Source organism: Oculina patagonica, chromosome 14 (genome assembly GCF_052425735.1).
Source record: "Oculina patagonica isolate OP01 chromosome 14, crgOcupat, whole genome shotgun sequence".
Taxonomy (NCBI): domain Eukaryota; kingdom Metazoa; phylum Cnidaria; class Anthozoa; order Scleractinia; family Oculinidae; genus Oculina; species Oculina patagonica.
The window spans coordinates 18,817,306-18,835,937 of record NC_135771.1 but is presented as its reverse complement, the minus strand read 5'-3'; the positions used below and the strand labels follow the sequence as shown (position 1 = coordinate 18,835,937).

Here is an 18,632-nt window from a genome sequence, read left to right as displayed (position 1 = left end):
CTCGCAAATTCTCCGTGACACCTCAGTTTGATTTAGTTGCAATCGTACGAAATTGGCGAGAGCGACCAGAAGTTGCGATTTTGCATAGCTTGAACGTACGTTTGCGTGCGGTGGATCGAGTGCAAAACCTTGAAACAAAGCTGTTACAATTGTGATGAGCTAATGCTTTTGACTCGACGTTAATGCCTTCTTGATGTATCTTAGGATTGAAGACGACTTGCACGAATAACGGTATTCCAATCACCCACATTTTGAAAGCAAAGTTTTTAAATCAATATCGCTTTACACGGGGAGACATGACACGTCTTGACTAGAGTTTTTTGTGTTCCTGTATCGATCATCTGGATAGTGCATAGGACAACTGACCTGCTTAGGTAATTATTTTTGCTAATCGTCCTCTTATACATCCAAATACAAGAAGAAAAAATAAATAAAAGAATTTCAGACTTGATTCTCGACCAAACTGCTAACAGATGGCTTCCGTAGTATGAATATGTTTGTTACTTGTATTGTTAAAAATGTGAAAACTGACGTAACTGTTACTTAAATGTTACAATAAGAAAAATAGCTATTTACACGTTTTTTAAGCAGCTTATTATTTTACAATCGACTCTGTAAGATATACCGTAATTATATACAATTTTTCACTGCACCTAGCTTGTCATCGCAAAGGATTAAATTTATCCCAAGCTAAAAAAAATGCATTATGAATTGCATAAAGATATATATCATTACTTTTTCTTGTAACTGTTGTAATTATTTAATTTAAGTCATATTTAGCTAATCAAATTCCTGTTAATGGTCTGTTGTCATTTAAGTGAACACTCATTAAAACCTGGAAAATTATGTACCCTCTCAAAATGTTTTTGAGACGTAAAAATACGTTTACTGTCATTTAGGGTGTGGCATTACCCTTAAATATACAGTCAGTTCCAAGACATCTGAAATTATTTCCAGACTACAAGAAATCTCAAAATAATATCTTAGGTAGTAAATTAACAAGCCACAAGAGTAGCGAGCACGAATTGGTAAAATTGTTGTGATTGTTAAGCTGAAAGTAGCCGGTTAATGACATGGTTTTTGTCAAGCCGTCACTCAAGCCCTTTGCCCAGTCTTTACACATCTAAGGTTGTTGATTGTTTGGAGAAAGTGACTAACGGTGGATTTCTTTACTAAGCCACAATCCAGGACTTTTTGCCCAGTCTTTCAGGTTCCTGTTGTTGTAGATTGTTAGGTTGAGAGTAATAATGATTATTTTTCGCACAACATCACTTCGACCTTTTTCCCAGTCTTCATTCATGCAAAGTTGGTTGTTGCTGTTGTTGGCTCACAAGCACGTAATTTGATTTTGGTTCCGTTGAAACCAAAACCTTACTTATGATATTTTAAAAGGCGTTTAAGTAATAGTTTTGCACATAAATACTTTCCATTCGAAATAGTACTTAAAAAATAACGCGGGAGACAAAAATCTATTTCTTTAAATTTCAGAGATGGTCATTATAGAGCTTCGCTTGCTATCTGTTCTCTTTCCTTCACAGTTACCTGTTAAATTTTCAGTTTCCGCCCAAATGCGCTCACTATAATCGTCCAAACCATCCCCAGGGTCTGTTGCCCAACGTTTACATATGGAACTGGTATTACTGATTGCTCGGGTGGGCGCAGTAAATGAGGTGCATTTCTCAGACCCTTTCCATGACCCTTTCAGACTCATTCCATGGTAGCTGTTGATGTTGATTGTTAAGTGTAAATGAAGTTAAAGATGTGTTTTTCGCTAAACCATAACCCAGGCCTTCTGTCCAGTCCCCATGCATTCCAAAGCTGCTGCTGTCGTTGATTGTTAGGTTGAGAGTAGTTAATGATGTGTTTTTCGCTAAACCATCACCCAGGCCTTTTGTCCAGTCTCCACTCATTCCATGGTCGCTGCTGTTGTTGATTGTTAGGTTGAGAGTGGTTAATGATGTGTTTTCTGCTAAACCATAAACCAGGCCTGCTATCAGGTTTCCACTCATTCCATGGTCGCTGCTGTCGTTGATTGTTAGGGTGAGAGTGGTTAATGATGTGTTTTCTGCTAAACCATAAACCAGGCCTGCTGTCCAGTTTCCACTCATTCCATGGTCGCTGCTGTTGTTGATTGTTAGGTTGAGAGTAGTTAATGACGTGTTTTTTGCTAAACCATCACGCAGGCCTTTTGTCCAGCTTCCACTCATTCCACAGTCGCTGCTGTTGTTGATTGTTAGGTTGAGAGTAGTTAATGACGTGTTTTTTGCTAAACCACCACCCAGGCCTTTTGTCCAGTTTCCACTCATTCCATGGTCGCTGCTGTTGTTGATTGTTAGGTTGAGAGTAGTTAATGACGTGTTTTTTGCTAAACCACCACCCAGGCCTTTTGTCCAGTTTCCACTCATTCCATGGTCGCTGCTGTTGTTGATTGTTAGGTTGAGAGTAGTTAATGACGTGTTTTTTGCTAAACCACCACCCAGGCCTTTTGTCCAGTTTCTACTCATTCCATGGTCGCTGCTGTTGTTGATTGTTAGGTTGAGAGTAGTTAATGACGTGTCTTTTGCTAAACCACCACCCAGGTCTTTTGTCCAGTTTCCACTCATTCCACAGTCGCTGTTGTCGTCGATTGTTAGGTTAAGAGTCGTTAATGAAGTAATTTTTGCTAAACCGTCATCCAGACCTTTTGCCCAGTCTTCCAAATCGATTGTTAGATTCAGGGCAGCTAATGACTTGCAAGTCATCAGTATTTCGCTCAGGTCTTCACGCCTTTTATTCACATAGTCGATTGTAACAGTGCGAAAAGTCGATGACATATTTTCCGCCAAGCCATCATCTACATCACTTCTCTGGTCTTCTAATTCCTGATGCTCAGTTGTTTCTTTTTTAGCTCCCTTGTTTAGGTCATCACAGCATTCATTCACGGAAAGCACTGTACTATCTTCTCTATATGGAACATTCAGTGTTTTTGTTACTTGACTGCCTTTCTTAGGCTGCCAAGAGCTGCGCAGATCATAAGATAGTTCTTCATCCAAAACTTTCATAATAGTCTTCCCATCATGGTCGTCTTTTTGGTTAGTACTGACGTCCTCGAAATCGCATTTCTTCTTGGAATGATGCATTTCTGTGTTAAGGGCATAACAGGCATCGATATTCTGACAGATAGATGTGTGATCTACTTCATCGTCATTGTCTTCAATCGATGGACAGACATCGTAAAACTTTTGAGTAGCAAAAAAGCATAAGAGCTCGTCGATTTCGTTGTTTACATCTGGGACGTCCTTATACTTGTGGCTGGTCAAATCACCTGGAGGGTTGATGTAATTTCTTTTAACAAGTTTTAACGTGTGGTCAGGGAAAAAGTACTTAGAGCACTGCTTTCCTACAAGATCGTGTGTTTGTCCAACAAGATCGTATGGTTGTCCATCTACTGGATGGGACTGCTCTTTGCACGCCACTTCGGTTATCTAAATGGCACAGATCAGACAAATTTTCAGGGTTAGCTTAGCATAATTTTTTTCTTGTTTCTATCTTGCAGTGAAAAATGTATTACCATGGCCAACAGAAACATGATGTGATCAGATTGCCGAGGATGGCAGTTATCTTTGTTATGAGAGTTTTAAATTTTCTTTGTCCACCAAGGACTTTTTCGACCATTTTTATAATGGAAAAAGGTAAACATAGGGGATGCTCCACCCAGAAAAAGGTAATTCATTAGCAAAATTAAAAATATTCAATGACATGTGGCAGGTTGCAAAGGTTAGTGGCAACAATGAAACCAACGAAAAGGGAATTAAAGTCAAACCGGATGTGAAACTCTTCAATGTTATGGCACAATGTTTCAATATTGATTACACTTTTTAAAAGTTGTTCGCTTCTCGTTTCCAGTTTGGTGGTAGTAGACTCCGTGCTCGAGCTCTCATGCTTTGCGCTCGCTCTCGTGTTTTGCGTTTGCTTTCACGCTTCACGCTCTGTGAGGTCAACTTGTAAGCGAGACTAAATATTGCAACTTTCAATAGGCTGTTCGCAGGAGCCGATCACATGGTACAAAACCAGCCATGCTGGGAGGCAAGAACTTTACGCAGTGGGGTATTCAAAAGAAAGTGACTCGCACCAGTCAAGCTTTACCTTCTTTGTTTTTTATGTCCCACTGCGTAACTTGCGTCCCAGCTGATATTTGTAACATGTGACCAGGTCATGCAAAACGCCTATTTAAATTTGCTCGAGCAAGTTGCCAGGTCCTGTTATCATTTTCCCCGTATAAATTCCAGTTCTGTTTCAAAGAAGGGGGAACTAATTGCCCTTTGGTTGACTTTTTACTAACAGACTACGAGTAATTAATGCCAGGTTTAGTTCAAATAGCCAAACTAGGAATCGCCTTTGATTTAAATTTGCTCCACAAGTAATAGCTTACATTTGTCATTTTGTATCGTGATTCCCAGTTTGGTGATTTGAACTAAGCCTGTCGCTATTTTCTCACATTCTATATATACGGCAAAATGAAAACCGGAACATGGCAACTCACTAGAGCAAAATTGTCGGAATCATAGTTAATATGCCGGAATTGAATGTTGCAATTTGCAACGAGGAAACTGTCAATCAGTATTGATACATTGCGCCACAACATTGCAGAGTTTTCCATTAAAAAACCTAGTTTGGCTGTAGTTGGAGTCGTTAGCATGTACTATACATAGACAAAACCATAATATACGGCTTCACAAACAACTTTGGCCAACAACTTGGTTTAAACCTCTGCCTGATAATCGCCAAGTATTACATCTACTCTGCTTCAAGAGAACAAGAACAGTACTATTTCGAAGCCTTCCTTGCTTTCCTCAAAAGTAAACTATCTATTGAAAAGAGTACGTGCAAATCACAAATCATTCTTTAAATAAAACGTAAGCTAACCATTTCCTACAAATGTAACTAAGTAAAAAACAAACTTGTATTACAATTTGTCCGGCAAACCATGTTATCACAAAAAAAAAAAAAAAAAAAAAATCTTACCAGATAGAAGCCCTTATTTGACTTTTGCATTCTTGTATTGAATTTTTTTCCTTTTCTTTATTTTAGTCTGTAACTTACAAGTCAATGTAATCTAAGCTGTCCTTTTGTTTATTCGTGGTTGTAAATAGTAACTAAATGTAAATTATTTTTTGAACTGTTCAATAAATGTTTGCAAACAAAAAAAAAAAAAAAAAACAAAAAAAAAATGTACTATACATAGATAGATAAATCGTTTATTTAAAATCACAACTAGCAGCTGTAAGCTGAATTACGTGTATATTACTTACTATACAATTTACTCCATTAAAAAAAAACTTGACACGGTACTATCGCAAAATTAATTTGCAATTTATCCATAACTGGAAATATACCTTGGGTTAACTTACCAAAGTGACGTGTGGCGTTAAGGGTGGTGGGTCAAGCTGTGATTTCTTCAACTCTAAAGAAAAAACAACAACAAATTAACGGTCATTATTTTTAAAGATACGAAATCATTTGTGTAGTAAATAATTAAGATGGTGAATGTTAAGCTCGGTGATAAATAGTGAAGAAATTGTTCAACATGACACGAGAGTGGTACAAAGAAAAAATTTGAGTCCCCGACGGAAATCGAAACCCATGGCCTCCCAGATACCGGTTGGGCACTCTAACCAACTGAGCTGCGAGAGACTCGTTGTGAGCTGGGCCATTTACTAGGTTGATATGTGACACGCGTCCTGCATACTGCTAGGATCAGCAATGTCCTAATAATATCTCAGAAACTATACACCACGATTATGAGATAAGCATAATTCCCAGCATGTCACAGTAAAAATTCTTTTGAACAATTATTTCAGTGCATTCAAATTTAATTTCCCTTTATGATGATACCATCTGTTTGTTCAGAGGCTATATGGCACAGTAGGTTATTTTCCCTGTAACTTGATAGATATTGTGAAGAGGAAATCAGCCCTTGGGAATTATAGTGTATATGTCTTGTCAATTTGTACATGAAGTAGGACATAGTGTTAGGGTATTAGGGACAGTTTTGTCCTGCGCCCCACTGTGCCCCCCTCCCTGTATGGGTCACGTGACTTTGAAACCGTGTGCTCTTTACAGTTTATGTGTTGCGCGAATGGATCGTAAGAGTTTGTTTGTTCGCTTTTCCTTTTGTTTCTTTGCTGTCGATGTTGGATATGAAGCCGGAAGTTTTCGTTTCAAAAGCTTGTTTGTATTTTTTCTTTGTAATTAAGTTATCTTTTTGGTTTGAATCACAAGCTTTGTATCTTGTAATTTTCAGCTGTACTGATGCTCACCACGGACAGACGTGCGTACGAGTAACAGATTAAACATCAGTGCACAAAGTTTGTTTCCTGGTTATATTTAAAAAATGGGCTTAAATGGGTACAGCGCAAAAAAAACTCGGTGAGCAGAATGGATTGAGTGCGGTCTGGGTTAAATCTTGCTCTGCTCGCTGATTTTGTTTGCCTTGAGCTGTGCTCTCGCCCACAGAAGCGAGTCTGTTCAAAGGCTATGTTAACTGGTTGTTGTTCACGCAACAACAATATCACATAACAGGTACCTGAAAGCTTGTGCTTATCTTTTAGTCTTTTCCTGACTTTAGAGATCTTGTTTTGGCATTGCTTCCACTGCCAACACTGCGTTGACAACTCATAGTCTCCATTGTGAAAAGGTGACTCACGAGGAAAGACGTCTTGTTTATCTGCAACCTGAAAAACACTTGAGTAAGAGGTTTGCTCTAAAAACTCGAGTTCTTTTGGTTCTTGTGCTAAATGCGTAACTGTGCCACCTTCAAGAAAAATAATGCATCCTTACACAAGCCATATTGTAAACCTGATCGACCTGATCAACTTATTACTCCATGTCATGTTTCAATCAAGTGCTATGGAGAAAGCTCTAACAAAGCATTTACCTCATTTTTCAAGAGTAGGGTTAAAATGCAAGGAGCACCAAGTTAGCATTGTTATGGTGTCTCAATCAATGGTAAAGAAGATTACCAACGGACATAATTCAAGGTCACTGCAGCTTCTACAGTTTAAATTTATCTTTAAAAAATTTGCACATATGGGCAAAGTAGCGCTAGCCACTAAAAAAAATCTCGTTTTCAGTTCTTACATAAACAAACAAGATCTTCCTTCTTGGGCGAAATGCATAAGTCAGCATCCAAACGTCATGGTCGGTAAAATAACAATGTTCTGTTAAGAACTTTGGTAAATTCGTTCTCTCAATAAGATACTCATCATTTGGCGTGGTTGCAAATTCTGGAAGACAATCTTTATGAATCTCATGCCCTTCGAAAGAATCTGAAATGAAAGCAAAGACAATTACAAAAGATTTAAAAACGAGTCCCGCTACAATACAAAACGAGACACTTTTAACTGAAAGAAGTAGAAGGAAGCTAGCTTTATACTCCACTTTGAAACTGTGGAATGACGGTCTTACAGGGCTCAGTCATTTAGTCGATTTACTTTTGTCGTGTTCAGCGTCTAAACGCCTTACCTTTATCAAAATTTAATGGTCTGCAGTAAAGCTGTAGTAAGGAGTCCATACTACTCAATGTGTAGTCATCATTGTGTCCCACCATAGTGCTTGAATTTTCTCGAGACTGACGAACTTCAGCTGTGTTTGTATGCATCTTACAATTGGTATTCCTTTCTTTTGTTAACTTCAGCAACATTCCCAGCTTTTCATGCGTTGTAATGAGATGAAGCTGGACAGGTTCTTGTCCTAACCCCAGAACGAAGGAAATACCTGAACGATAGAGACATTTTAGATGTCGTAGACTGTGAGCTTCTTGGACAAGATGGTCTTTAATCAGGTGAAGAGGATTCTGTTCCCAATTGAGTGGCTTTATTTTAACAATCACTTGTTTTTCTTGAAAATTTCCATCTTTGAAAAACGAAATCAGGGTTTGGCTTAGGCTTGCCTTGTTGGCTTTAATGGTGTCTTCAGGCACCTCATCTGGCTGTTTCCACTTCTCTGCCTCTGTTTCTAAATGGAGAAAAAACATCAAATATTGTCACATAGCTGGAATTTCCCTCCCAACAGAATACGCTCTCATTAGCTACTTTGAGGTCGAATGACATCAAACAACATCGCCAAAAGCCTCTGAGCCGTAGAAGACAATGTAAAGTCTATGACCTCAGAGGGTAACAGTGCATTGTTACCAGTGAGTGTTGGCCGATGACCACTGTTTTTCTATGTCTTCTCCATGACTATGTCTTCTTCTGTGTTGCTTAATGCCTAGGAAACCCGACGAATCTGGAGTTCTGCTGTTTCCCTTGGGACCAGTCATCGAGTGATGGTAATGAACACATAAATTGGCCTTCAAGTTCTGGATTTTTTTTTAATTTAAATATGACTTGATTAACTTTTCTAGCTTTTCTAAAAAAAAAAAAAGTTAGAACCTTAACGAGAGAAACAGTTTTAGATGTGGTAAATACAAACTTTTTTAATCAGTGTAATTACCAGTAAGTGGTTTGTTCCCAACTTCACATTGTTCTTTAGTCTCACCATTGCGATCTTCCATGAGATCCTTTTCCTCAAACTCAAAGTCACCTTTTTGGCCAATAAACCCTGTTGTTTAAAGAGAGAAAGCAAAGATGATGGTTCAGAGTAAGAAAGTTTAATAAGCTACTATTTCAGTGAATTGCTTTCCCAAAATATTGTCAATGAAATAATTCCCAATTAGTTTTGCAAGTAAATTATCCACAGGTGCTGTTTAACCAGACGTTCATTTACAACATGGAGAAAAATATTGATTTTAATTATAAAAAAAATTAAATTCCCACATGAACTTCCAGTCCAATATATGTGGCACACTAGGCAAATATAGGGCCAGACCAAAGATGACCCAAAGGGCTTATATTGATGGAAAAAAGACTTAATGCCAAAAGTACGTACAAAAAACTGCCTGCTTAGCTCTAACTAAGTGTTACCTTTCTTTGCGGTTGTTGGAATGTCATCTTCAGAATCAGAGCTTTGCAGCTCAGATGATTCACTGGATGATGTATCAATATCGCCAAGGTAGCCAGTCTCTTTGGGAACATCCCTTTCAATTTCATAGTTTTCTTCCTGTCTGGTAATATCTGTTAGAGAAAAAGACAAATTAAATCAATGGCTCTTGTAGAGATGTCACAAAGGACACATTTTCTCATAATTATTTTAGTACTTCTCCTATATTAAACAAGAGAAAAACGAAAGAAGTTGTAATAGTATTTTGGTATTCAAAATATTTCAAATATCACAGTGGTTGATGGTGTGTGAGCCATAGCATTAAAGAGCAATGCCAGTGACAAAAGTCAAATACTGGTTATGTGAAACTTAACTCTGACTAGAAAAGATGATGCAAATTTGTCGACTTACTGTGTTGTTTTTGTGCTGACTCGGCAGCTTTTGCAAGTTCTGACCAATCTATTACCTTGGGGCATTCTTCACCAGTCCTAATCTCCTCTAAAAATCTACGCAGTAGAAAATAACATGCAAATAAATGTTTATTAAGAGTAAATTACATCAGAGGAACTTCGTTGAAGTGTAAGAGAACCAAGAGAAGATGTAACATTTATCACAAACTCATTAGATTTATTAGACAGGAAGGTTGGTCCTTGCCATTTTTAGTAAAGGAACTATTTTTTTTAGCCCAGTACACTTATGATCTAGAGGTCTAGAGTCTGGGCCTGGGCATTGTTAAGTTTTTGGGTAAGGCACTTTTAAAATGTTGCTGACCATACTAAGATCCTATCCATTCTCATCCAGGCGGAGTAGAAATACTCCTAGTCACTTCCTACTAAGACACTAGCAAGCAAGGAAAGCTACATGTATTAAGCCCTAGCAGAATTAGTCTAAAAGAGCAATCATAAAAATAATTACATTTGACTATTGGTTCCGAAAAAATGTAACATAAATAGGTGCTAAAAAGCAGGTAACATTGCGCTTTGTCACTCAAATCACAAATTCCACGTTTTTCACAGATTTAACTCTTTCTGGAGCAATTGGAAGAGCTTGCAGGTAGGTTAATATTTATTTGCATGAAAAAGGTACCTTTTGGTTACGTCTTCGAGGTAATTTGCAGTCCTCTCATTGCCGTGATTCTTGGCGATAACCTCTGGCAATACTGGCTTGTCCTTGTAAGCATTGAAGACTACTCTTCCAGCCGAAGAGTTGAAGATCATTTCAATGAATTGTTGAGCACCCACTTTGGCTGCTTCCCAAACCAAGAGGCATAGCATCTGGACTGGATGTAAGAATCCTAAGAAAGGCGTTATTAAAACAGCTATTTTATCTTGAAAAGGAAGACTAAAACTTTTTTTACCATTACCTGATCATCTGTTATTTGCAATTATTACACAAATAAATAATACAACCACTTTTGGTCACGAAATCAACTTACCGGTACCAAGACTTCCAAAATAATGTGTATCACTTCTGGTGGTTCCTGGGTCACCCCCCATACTATAACACGTTCCATACATCTCAAAAAGCCTCTGCTGTAGGTTTTCATCAACTACTATTTGATGGAGAAGAGCTTCCAGTGGGTCGTCATAGTACTCGACTTCAGTGTGCCCCAAATATTTGCCATCTTGTGATTGCAGCATAACCGGGATGGTACCAGGACCCTTTGAAGCTGCAGCAGAAGTTTAAAATAACGTGTGAACTTTCTGAAATTATCATGATATTTTGGCTTTAGTTCTTCATTTCTTGTGACTGATAGCTTGGCAGCAAAAGATTTTTTTAAGGTAGTTTTTACTGATTGTTCAACGAATCACTTGCTCTTCCCATCTCTGTTAGACAACAATTAACTAAATATTGCTATTGGTACAAGTTTAATTTATACAACACTCTGCCAGATTTATCTAGCAGCCAGTCTGCCCTCTTAAAAGGTATAGATGTTTTGTTTTATCACAAACACACACAGTTTCTACAGATGGGACCAGAAACCAGAACCACGATTGTCAAGGACGCCATAACCTTGAGTAGGCAAGGCATACATGGCCTTCCAAAAATTGGAGAAACAAAGACCTAAGACTTAGTCTGTGGTTTAACCTCAGTTTAGACAAGGGCTCTCGAAACAACAAACTATTTTAAGGCAGAGAATAAATTCTATCCATCAACTAGATAATAAGGGCTTCATGCAATCAATACATGTCGCTGTGTCCTGCAAGGTACAGTCCCTGTGCCCATGTTACTGTTAGTCTCATAGTCAATGTTTTAAGTACTGCGTGCATCCTATATCACACTGATTTGCCTGTATCCATAAAACAGAAATGAATTCTTCCCAAGATTTAAGCAATCTATTATAAATAGAATCTTTTTTTGAAATTTACGGTGTAGTGGCCCACAGGGAAGTACAAAAATATTTATCCTTAGTACAAAAAGATTTATCCCAGTACAAATGAACATTAATCTTATCTCAAAAATAAATATACAGGGTGCAAAAACTGTAGTACATATCTAAATACTACTGTTCAAGGCAGGGCAGCTGCATTGGCACTTACATCAAACTGTAGCAGAGGAGATACTGTAAGGTGCTGCTTACGTTAATGGAAAGGGAAGGCCACCCACAGGGATTTGCCACCATTGTACCCTCTTACAACCAGGCAACATAGAGAAATGAGTCTAACATTTATGCTATAGGTAATGTTACATACGTGGGAAGAAACAATGTAGCCAACCATCATCCAATAGTTGCAGTCGAACTTTGCCTAAATGTGCAAAGAAAGCATATCCTGAGGTAACCCCACGTATCAACTTTGGATCAATTTTAAAACAACATGGTTGACCACCCTGCAAAGAAAAAAAGTCATAAAATATTAATGGAGAATCCATTTGTTGGCATTTCTCACCATAACAGAAATTACCTTAGAACCAGGCTTCCTTAACAGCTCAGTTCGAAAAAGAGTAGCAGCCTGGGCTGAGAGTGCCGCGCGAGCGATAATGGGATTATTTGGGGGGAAAGAATGAAAACAAAATCAAAATAACCAAAATGTTGAATCTAAAAGCTGTGCATGATGTGAAAACATTGACAGAAAGGGATGTTCTGGCTGGGTGCAGTCTGGCCTTCCCCGAGAAAAGCCAGAGGACTGCACCGTAAAACAGTTGCAGATGTGGCTTCTCCGTCGAAAAAAAACACAGCTCGTACAAAGGTAAGGATTTGAGTACACCTATATTAATCCCCTTCTTTCAATTTACCCTTGAGCGACAATTCGTCCGTGGGAGCAAACACAAGACAAAATTTAAAAAGTCAACAACTTTAGGTAGAATATAGCTAGAATGTTTACATAACAATTATTAAACACGGAAAAGGCTCTCTTTTCTTTTTTCACCAGTACATCGCCTTAATCCAACTTAAAAGCATTGCAGTCGTCAGGTATTTTTCCTATAGTAATAATCCTCAATCTCTTTTCATCTTCCTGATGATTATCTTTTTGATAGTTGAAGAATATGTCTTACAAGGTTGTTTGCCTTTGCTAAAACGTGCTGACATTGGTTGCAAGCGTTCTTCTCATTGGACTATGAGAGCAGCCCCCCCCCCGAATTTGTTTATACTTTACTAGCATCGAAGGGTGAAGCTTTTAGCGCGAAGTTTTGGTATCTACAGGCTTTGCACTAGTTAATAAAGGTGTTCAGCTGAAGCGCTTTAAAGCAAAGTAATATATTTCTAATTAGAATCGGAGTTTCGAATACAGTCAAAGCTCTCGTAAGCGGACACCATCGGGACGGGAAAAAAGTGTTACAAGAACGGTTCCGTAAACGGCCACTAGAGGTGTAGGGAATAGATGGCCGCTTATGGTAGCTTGCCCAGCTTAAACAATAACTGGACAAACGTTGATGACGACAAATTAAAACAAACACTGAAATGTGGTACTGTTATTACTGTAAAATCATTGCGATGTGAAATTGATTGATACAAACAAGATACAGAGCTTGTTAATAGGATTTTCTTTGGGGTGTCTGCATATGGGAGCTTAAAAACAAAGAAAAAGTCTAAGTTGTAATCTCTGAAAGTGTCCGCGGCCGCTAATGGGAATGTCCCCTTACGAGAACGTAAAAATACAGAGTTCGGAGGGGAGTTAAAATGGGGTTTCGAAAAAGGCGGCCGTAAGTAGAGCTGTCCGCTTACGAGAGTGTCCGTTAAGAGAGCTTTGACTGTAGAAGACTTCACAATATTATCATATGATGATATGAACAAATGAGATGAATAGCTTATACGCCGATTGACTCGGCAACCATCCGGTTCCACACAATTAGCTGACTGCAAATCATTCATACAATACATAGTTAAGACTTCTGTCATATAATTTCCATGCTAATACTTCAGGCAAGTCAATCTATTTTTATATCTTTTCAAAACTTTTAAGCGATTTCATTTATGTTATTATTTATGTTACTTTGAGTTTAGAATTCTCAAGCAAAAATCATTCTCGTGATTTTTTCTATTTCATTCACAACATTACACTTTTAAACGAAGTTGTAATAAATTTGTTCCGTACATCTTCAAGCTACATGTACCTGCTTTTTGAGGGAGGGTGTGTGACATTTCCGCAAGTTCAACTCACTTGTAAAGCGTATGCAGAGACTGAGCAAATCAGTCTGATTCAAACACACTAGAAGCGCTTAAAGTATCTTAAACCAATGTAACACATGTACCTCAGTTTGCCACAAAAATCATAACATTGATGTTCTACAAGAATTGTAGGCCACCCGGGGTCCGCATGAACTCCTGTAATTGAATTTCTACTTAAGACTGTCGCCAACATACTGAGTTGACCTCACTAGTCCCAGTTTCCGCTTCACTCGGTTGTGCGATGAATAATCTCATCTTTGAAAATTCATAAAAAATTGAGGTTTTAACCAAATTCAAAACTTTTGCATTTGTTCAATACAATCCAAAGATTTCATCTGCCAAAAAAAATTTGCTGGGTTAAAGGCACTTTAAGATTTCAGTGTAACAAAAGTTGGGGAGGTGGTCTCAAAATATGCATGCATGCAAGTACATGTACAATAAAATTTGGTTTGTATCTGATCTTAAAAAAGTTGGTCAAAACGTATAAACTGAATTTTCGGTAACTCTCTTTTACCTTCATCAGAGTTAAAATTGGTTCCGTTTTTGCATAATAAGTATTTTATACACCGCCAGTCTCTAGGGATGTTCCCAATGTTAAATAAACTTGTGGGAAATGTACATGCTCATTCACACAGTTAATGTCCTGGATAGAATGTTGCGCTTCTAGGAATAGGCGTTGTTGCCTATTGTTGACATTTCTTTCTAAAATTTCTACATAATCCGGATGAATGTCATAGTCTGTTGTTTCCGCGTAAAATCTTATTGCGCTTTCGTTATTAGATCTTGTGCCAGGCTTGTGCTCTGCGCCGCGCGAATTCCATGATCTTTTGCTCTCTAGCTCCCACATAGGCAAAATCACATGTTTTGCATTTGACTTTGTACACAATTCCCTTGATCTGATTTGTGGCAGGGCGGTCTTTTGGTTTCTTAGATACTGCCCAGTGTTTTAACAGGCTTTATACGTTTTGACCAACTTTTTTAAGATCAGATACAAACCAAATTTTATTATGTCAAACACTGATCGCCCTAATAACATTTAGTACATGTATGCTGAAGTTAAAACACTCTACCTTTATGTGACACCGATTTGGATTGGCAACAGCTTCGTAATTAATTAACTGATCTCCATGTGTCTGTGGGAATGGAGGCAAATTCTCTGAAACAGCAAGAGTGAAAACAGTGAGACAGGTTCAGTTCAAGTGTAGGGCCTTCCTCACTCATTCTAAAGCTAAAACACTGATTTATAGTTTGGTGGAAAAATTGATGTAAAAATGTTAAATGATCGTGAGATATCGAGGAAAAACTTCTTTTGGGAAGGGTTAAAAAAACATGGGGTGCCCTGTACAATTTTCGTAGTAAACTTCACCTGGCATTGAGTTACACAGATTTGAATATTTTATATACATCGAAAGAGCTATGCTGTTTAGCATGGGTTAGGCCATAAGAATCAGTGAATTCTTGCTCAAGAATCTGTGAAAAAATTGATATCAGTTCGTGGAAATTAGTGAAGACACCCTGGATGGAAGATGGCCTAAGGAAACCAGGCAAAGAAAAAGAGGAAGACTCGATAAAAGCCAGAAGCAACTTGATGTTCAGTCAAAACTCACAACAACAAATCAAACAATAACACTCCAGGGAAAGCTTTTCCGTCCTGAGCGAATTCATCCCCGCTACGGCACTTTGTGGTTTGGCTGATTTGCAGCCACCATGTTGGTGTACCAAAGTTGTACACCAATATGGTGTCTCCTTACAAAGCTCTATTAAATTGTGCAAAACGCTTTGGCAAATGACTCAGAAATAGCGTACCCCAGAAACCCGAGACTTTGAGAATTTTTCCCTGTGTTAGTCTTATAACATTTCATTTTCTTGGCTTTTATCATTGAAGGGTTTCCAATTTATTTTTTTATGGCATGACAGTAAAAAACCAGAAATTATTATCCCTGGAGTACGTATAATTGATCCTTTGCAGCACTTTCATTGATCCTCTGCAGGCATTTTGTTAACCCTTTGCGTGCCGCCATATTGAGGAACCAACAAACATGCTACATATATATGCAGGGGTTCCAGCCTCTGGGCAATACAATTAAAAAAATTTAGTTTTTAATTTTTTTTATTTGCTGGATTTTTTAAATAGGGTCCACCTCTTAAACTCCCTTTTCAGAGTGCTTTTGTATTTTTTTCATGCCTTGAATAAACATTATATGTACATATTTGGAGGTCAAGATGCGTTAAATAAGATTAAAACCATGCCCCAGGTATGGCCCTTTGTCTGCAAATTATCAGAAACCAACATACATGTAAGCCAAACAACTTTTCAACTCACAGCACATTAAAGGGCTTTGTCACTGATTTTAACAAACTTTTGTACCAGCCAAAATTTGCGTTTGTGCCATACAGTGTAGGAACCTAAAAACAACGGTCCAGTTTTATAAACATTTGCTTTATTAGAGCACTGAAACTGTAATAACAAGCATCTTTGGCCACAAATGGCTAGGATGGAAATGGAGTGCGACCTGAAAAATTAAGACTAAAATGTTACCATGCATATTGAAACAAATTCAATATTTATAGCCGAAGTTTGATTTTTATTCGGAAATTGAGGGTTTATCTTGCTTTAAACATTCAATGTTTTTAGTAGGTTTAGTTGCCTACCACTAATTTCAGAACAGTAAAGTCCACAACACAAAGGTGCAAAAAATCTTCAGTACCTTGTAGATGACCATAGAGTTCCACCCTCATTGATATCCAGTTATACCAAGTCACTGGTAGAAAACGGATGTAACGTGCTGTGATTGGTGGGTTGAGTTGACGAGTAACAACAGTGTCCTGGTCTATATTTCCAGCAAATTCCTTAAAATAAAATAAGTAAAATGCCTTAAAATCCCTTAATCAGTAGAAATTACTTAAATAACAAATAAAACATAGCTCTGGTTCAAAAGTATAGAAAATTTTAAATGTTTAAATTCCTGTTTCAGGTAAAACTTAACACTTTTCATCAAGGGGAAGTGTCGCCATGATTTAGTGCTACAGTGTACCTGAAAATTGCAACAATGGTGTTGGTATAAATTAAAAATCTACTCATTAAGTGAACTAGCCTTGCTAAAAAGTACTGACAGAATAACTAGTTGTGAAACTTGTTTCAAGGTGGTTTGGCTATGACTGGATAGGACAGAAGTGGCCTAAAATTTGAAAACTTCGGGCTGACATTTACAAGTTTGACAATGTTACTTGGAAAAAAACAACAAACTATTGATTATGTCCATTCACACCTTGGAGAATGAATTTGTGCCTTTCTTTTGTTGTTCAAAGGTTATGTTGCTGAGTGCACCCTCATAATTCTATAATAGTTTACACAAAATCATAGGATACTTCTCATGATAATAATAATAATAATAATAATAATAATAATAATAATAATAATAATAATAATAATAATACTGGTAATAGTGCTTTTATTTATACAGGATGAATTTGTCACAGCAGAGCTGATGTGGTCGTGTATTTTACAACTAAACATTTATATGTTTATTGTTACTTATTTTTGCGGGAACTTAATGGAATGGGCATATTTTGTGGGACTTAATTTTCGCGATTTGGCCAAAATATATGTTTAAAACATAAAAAATGCAATAGAAAACATTAAAAATAAATTTCCGCAAGTCTTTATTTCGCGACTTTTTTAAAATTGCGAAAATTCCTTTCAGGAGGGAAGTAATAAAAAAATCAAAGAACTTTTTGTGCAGTTACGCTAAGAAAATTGCAAATCTTTTCTTGTCATATTCTTGAGCAGCGAGCCAGTTCACAAGCTAGATTAACATGGTCATGTGACAAGGTTCTGTGCAGGGCAGGGTTTTCATTAAGAATTGTAATAGCAGGAGAATAGTATAAAGTAACCGGAGAATGATTTTTAAAGGTTCTGCATCTTAATAAGAAAATAGCTAGAGGCCTTTGAAAATTTAGCTGGAGAATTCTATGAAGTAGAAGGAGAATTCTCCAATCTCTGATGCCTAATGAACACCCTGGCAGGGGGCCTACTCCAGCAGTCTTTTTTTAAAACCTGACATGAAAAGTTAGCATGGTATACCTTATCTATGCTTTGTCCCTGTTCCCTGTAGAACTGAAAGTTCACTCCATTATTACTGTACTGCAGCTTGTACACGGTTACCCAGTGAGCAATACCATTGCTTCCTTGTGTTGCTACATGTGTTACTCTAAAGTGCTGACTTCCCAGATCAACCTGCAGCCACTGATTGACATCATTTGTCACCGCTGACCAACCTCCTGATTTGGTTCCACTTGGTTTGAAGTGTAACCTTCCCTGGTTAGCGGCTGTAGCAGCACTCCATTCTGAAGAGGCACTAATTTGTCTGTCAAAGATGAGACCGTTTTCCATGCCGAGAGCTTCTTGGCATTCTAAACGTTTGTATTGGAAGTGGCACAGATACGAATAAGTACCGTATAATTTAAGGTTTCAATTTTATTTCTGAATAGAAGTTTGAGTTTTAAAAGGGATTAGGCTGGACTGGATATTTGGACAGGATTCCGTACACATTTTTTTCTTACTCAAAAAATTTTTGGGGTCTTGATAAATTCAAGGTGTGAATCGATGACCGGTTTCAACAGTGACTTAGCAGTCATGCCTTTGTTACAGATGCAACTGATGGTTGCATTTTTAAACGTGACAAGTGTAAAGATGCCATTAATTAGCTTCCAATAATCTACATGTGCATTTAGGGAATGAATATATTAGTGTAAAACTGTACATGTTATACAGGTGGAAGCTACAAAAATTGAGCTGGCGGGTAAAGGGCAAAAAAACTCCACCAAGGCCCCTGATCACAGACTACGTAGTGTATGCCCATATAATATTATCATATACCAACCTTCTGAAAATTCGGGATCACTTCCTGATATTCCACTAGTAGTGGCATTGTCGGCAGAGGGAAAATCTTCACCTGAACTGTCAGACATCTACCAAGAAATTAAGGGAAACAAAATTGTTGTACATTTGTCTAAAATTATGCCACAGTTGACCCTCCTAAAAGGATGTATTAATGCTAAACCC

At 37.7% G+C, this 18,632-nt stretch overlaps 2 protein-coding genes across 6 annotated transcripts in view; both read right to left on the bottom strand.

The window, feature by feature from the left end:
• The window catches only part of LOC144638723 (uncharacterized), an 84,350-nt gene that overhangs the window by 52,195 nt on the left and 13,523 nt on the right, over positions 1-18,632 (bottom strand). The gene's annotated exons all lie outside the window — the stretch shown is intronic.
• LOC144638724 (uncharacterized) overlaps positions 56-18,632 on the bottom strand; it is a 74,515-nt gene continuing 55,938 nt past the window's right edge. For all 5 annotated transcript variants that reach the window (XM_078497951.1, XM_078497954.1, XM_078497952.1 and 2 more), the window contains 15 exons: positions 18,451-18,538; positions 17,652-17,980; positions 16,276-16,417; positions 14,638-14,723; positions 11,652-11,787; positions 10,394-10,627; positions 10,045-10,252; positions 9,370-9,464; positions 8,943-9,092; positions 8,473-8,580; positions 7,504-7,995; positions 7,120-7,307; positions 6,566-6,713; positions 5,391-5,443; positions 56-3,464 (listed from right to left, as the gene is read on the bottom strand). In XM_078497951.1, the coding sequence (XP_078354077.1) occupies positions 1,680-3,464; positions 5,391-5,443; positions 6,566-6,713; positions 7,120-7,307; positions 7,504-7,995; positions 8,473-8,580; positions 8,943-9,092; positions 9,370-9,464; positions 10,045-10,252; positions 10,394-10,627; positions 11,652-11,787; positions 14,638-14,723; positions 16,276-16,417; positions 17,652-17,980; positions 18,451-18,538 (4,242 nt within the window). In that variant the 3' untranslated portion in view covers positions 56-1,679. The remainder of the gene's footprint in view (positions 3,465-5,390; positions 5,444-6,565; positions 6,714-7,119; positions 7,308-7,503; positions 7,996-8,472; positions 8,581-8,942; positions 9,093-9,369; positions 9,465-10,044; positions 10,253-10,393; positions 10,628-11,651; positions 11,788-14,637; positions 14,724-16,275; positions 16,418-17,651; positions 17,981-18,450; positions 18,539-18,632) is intronic.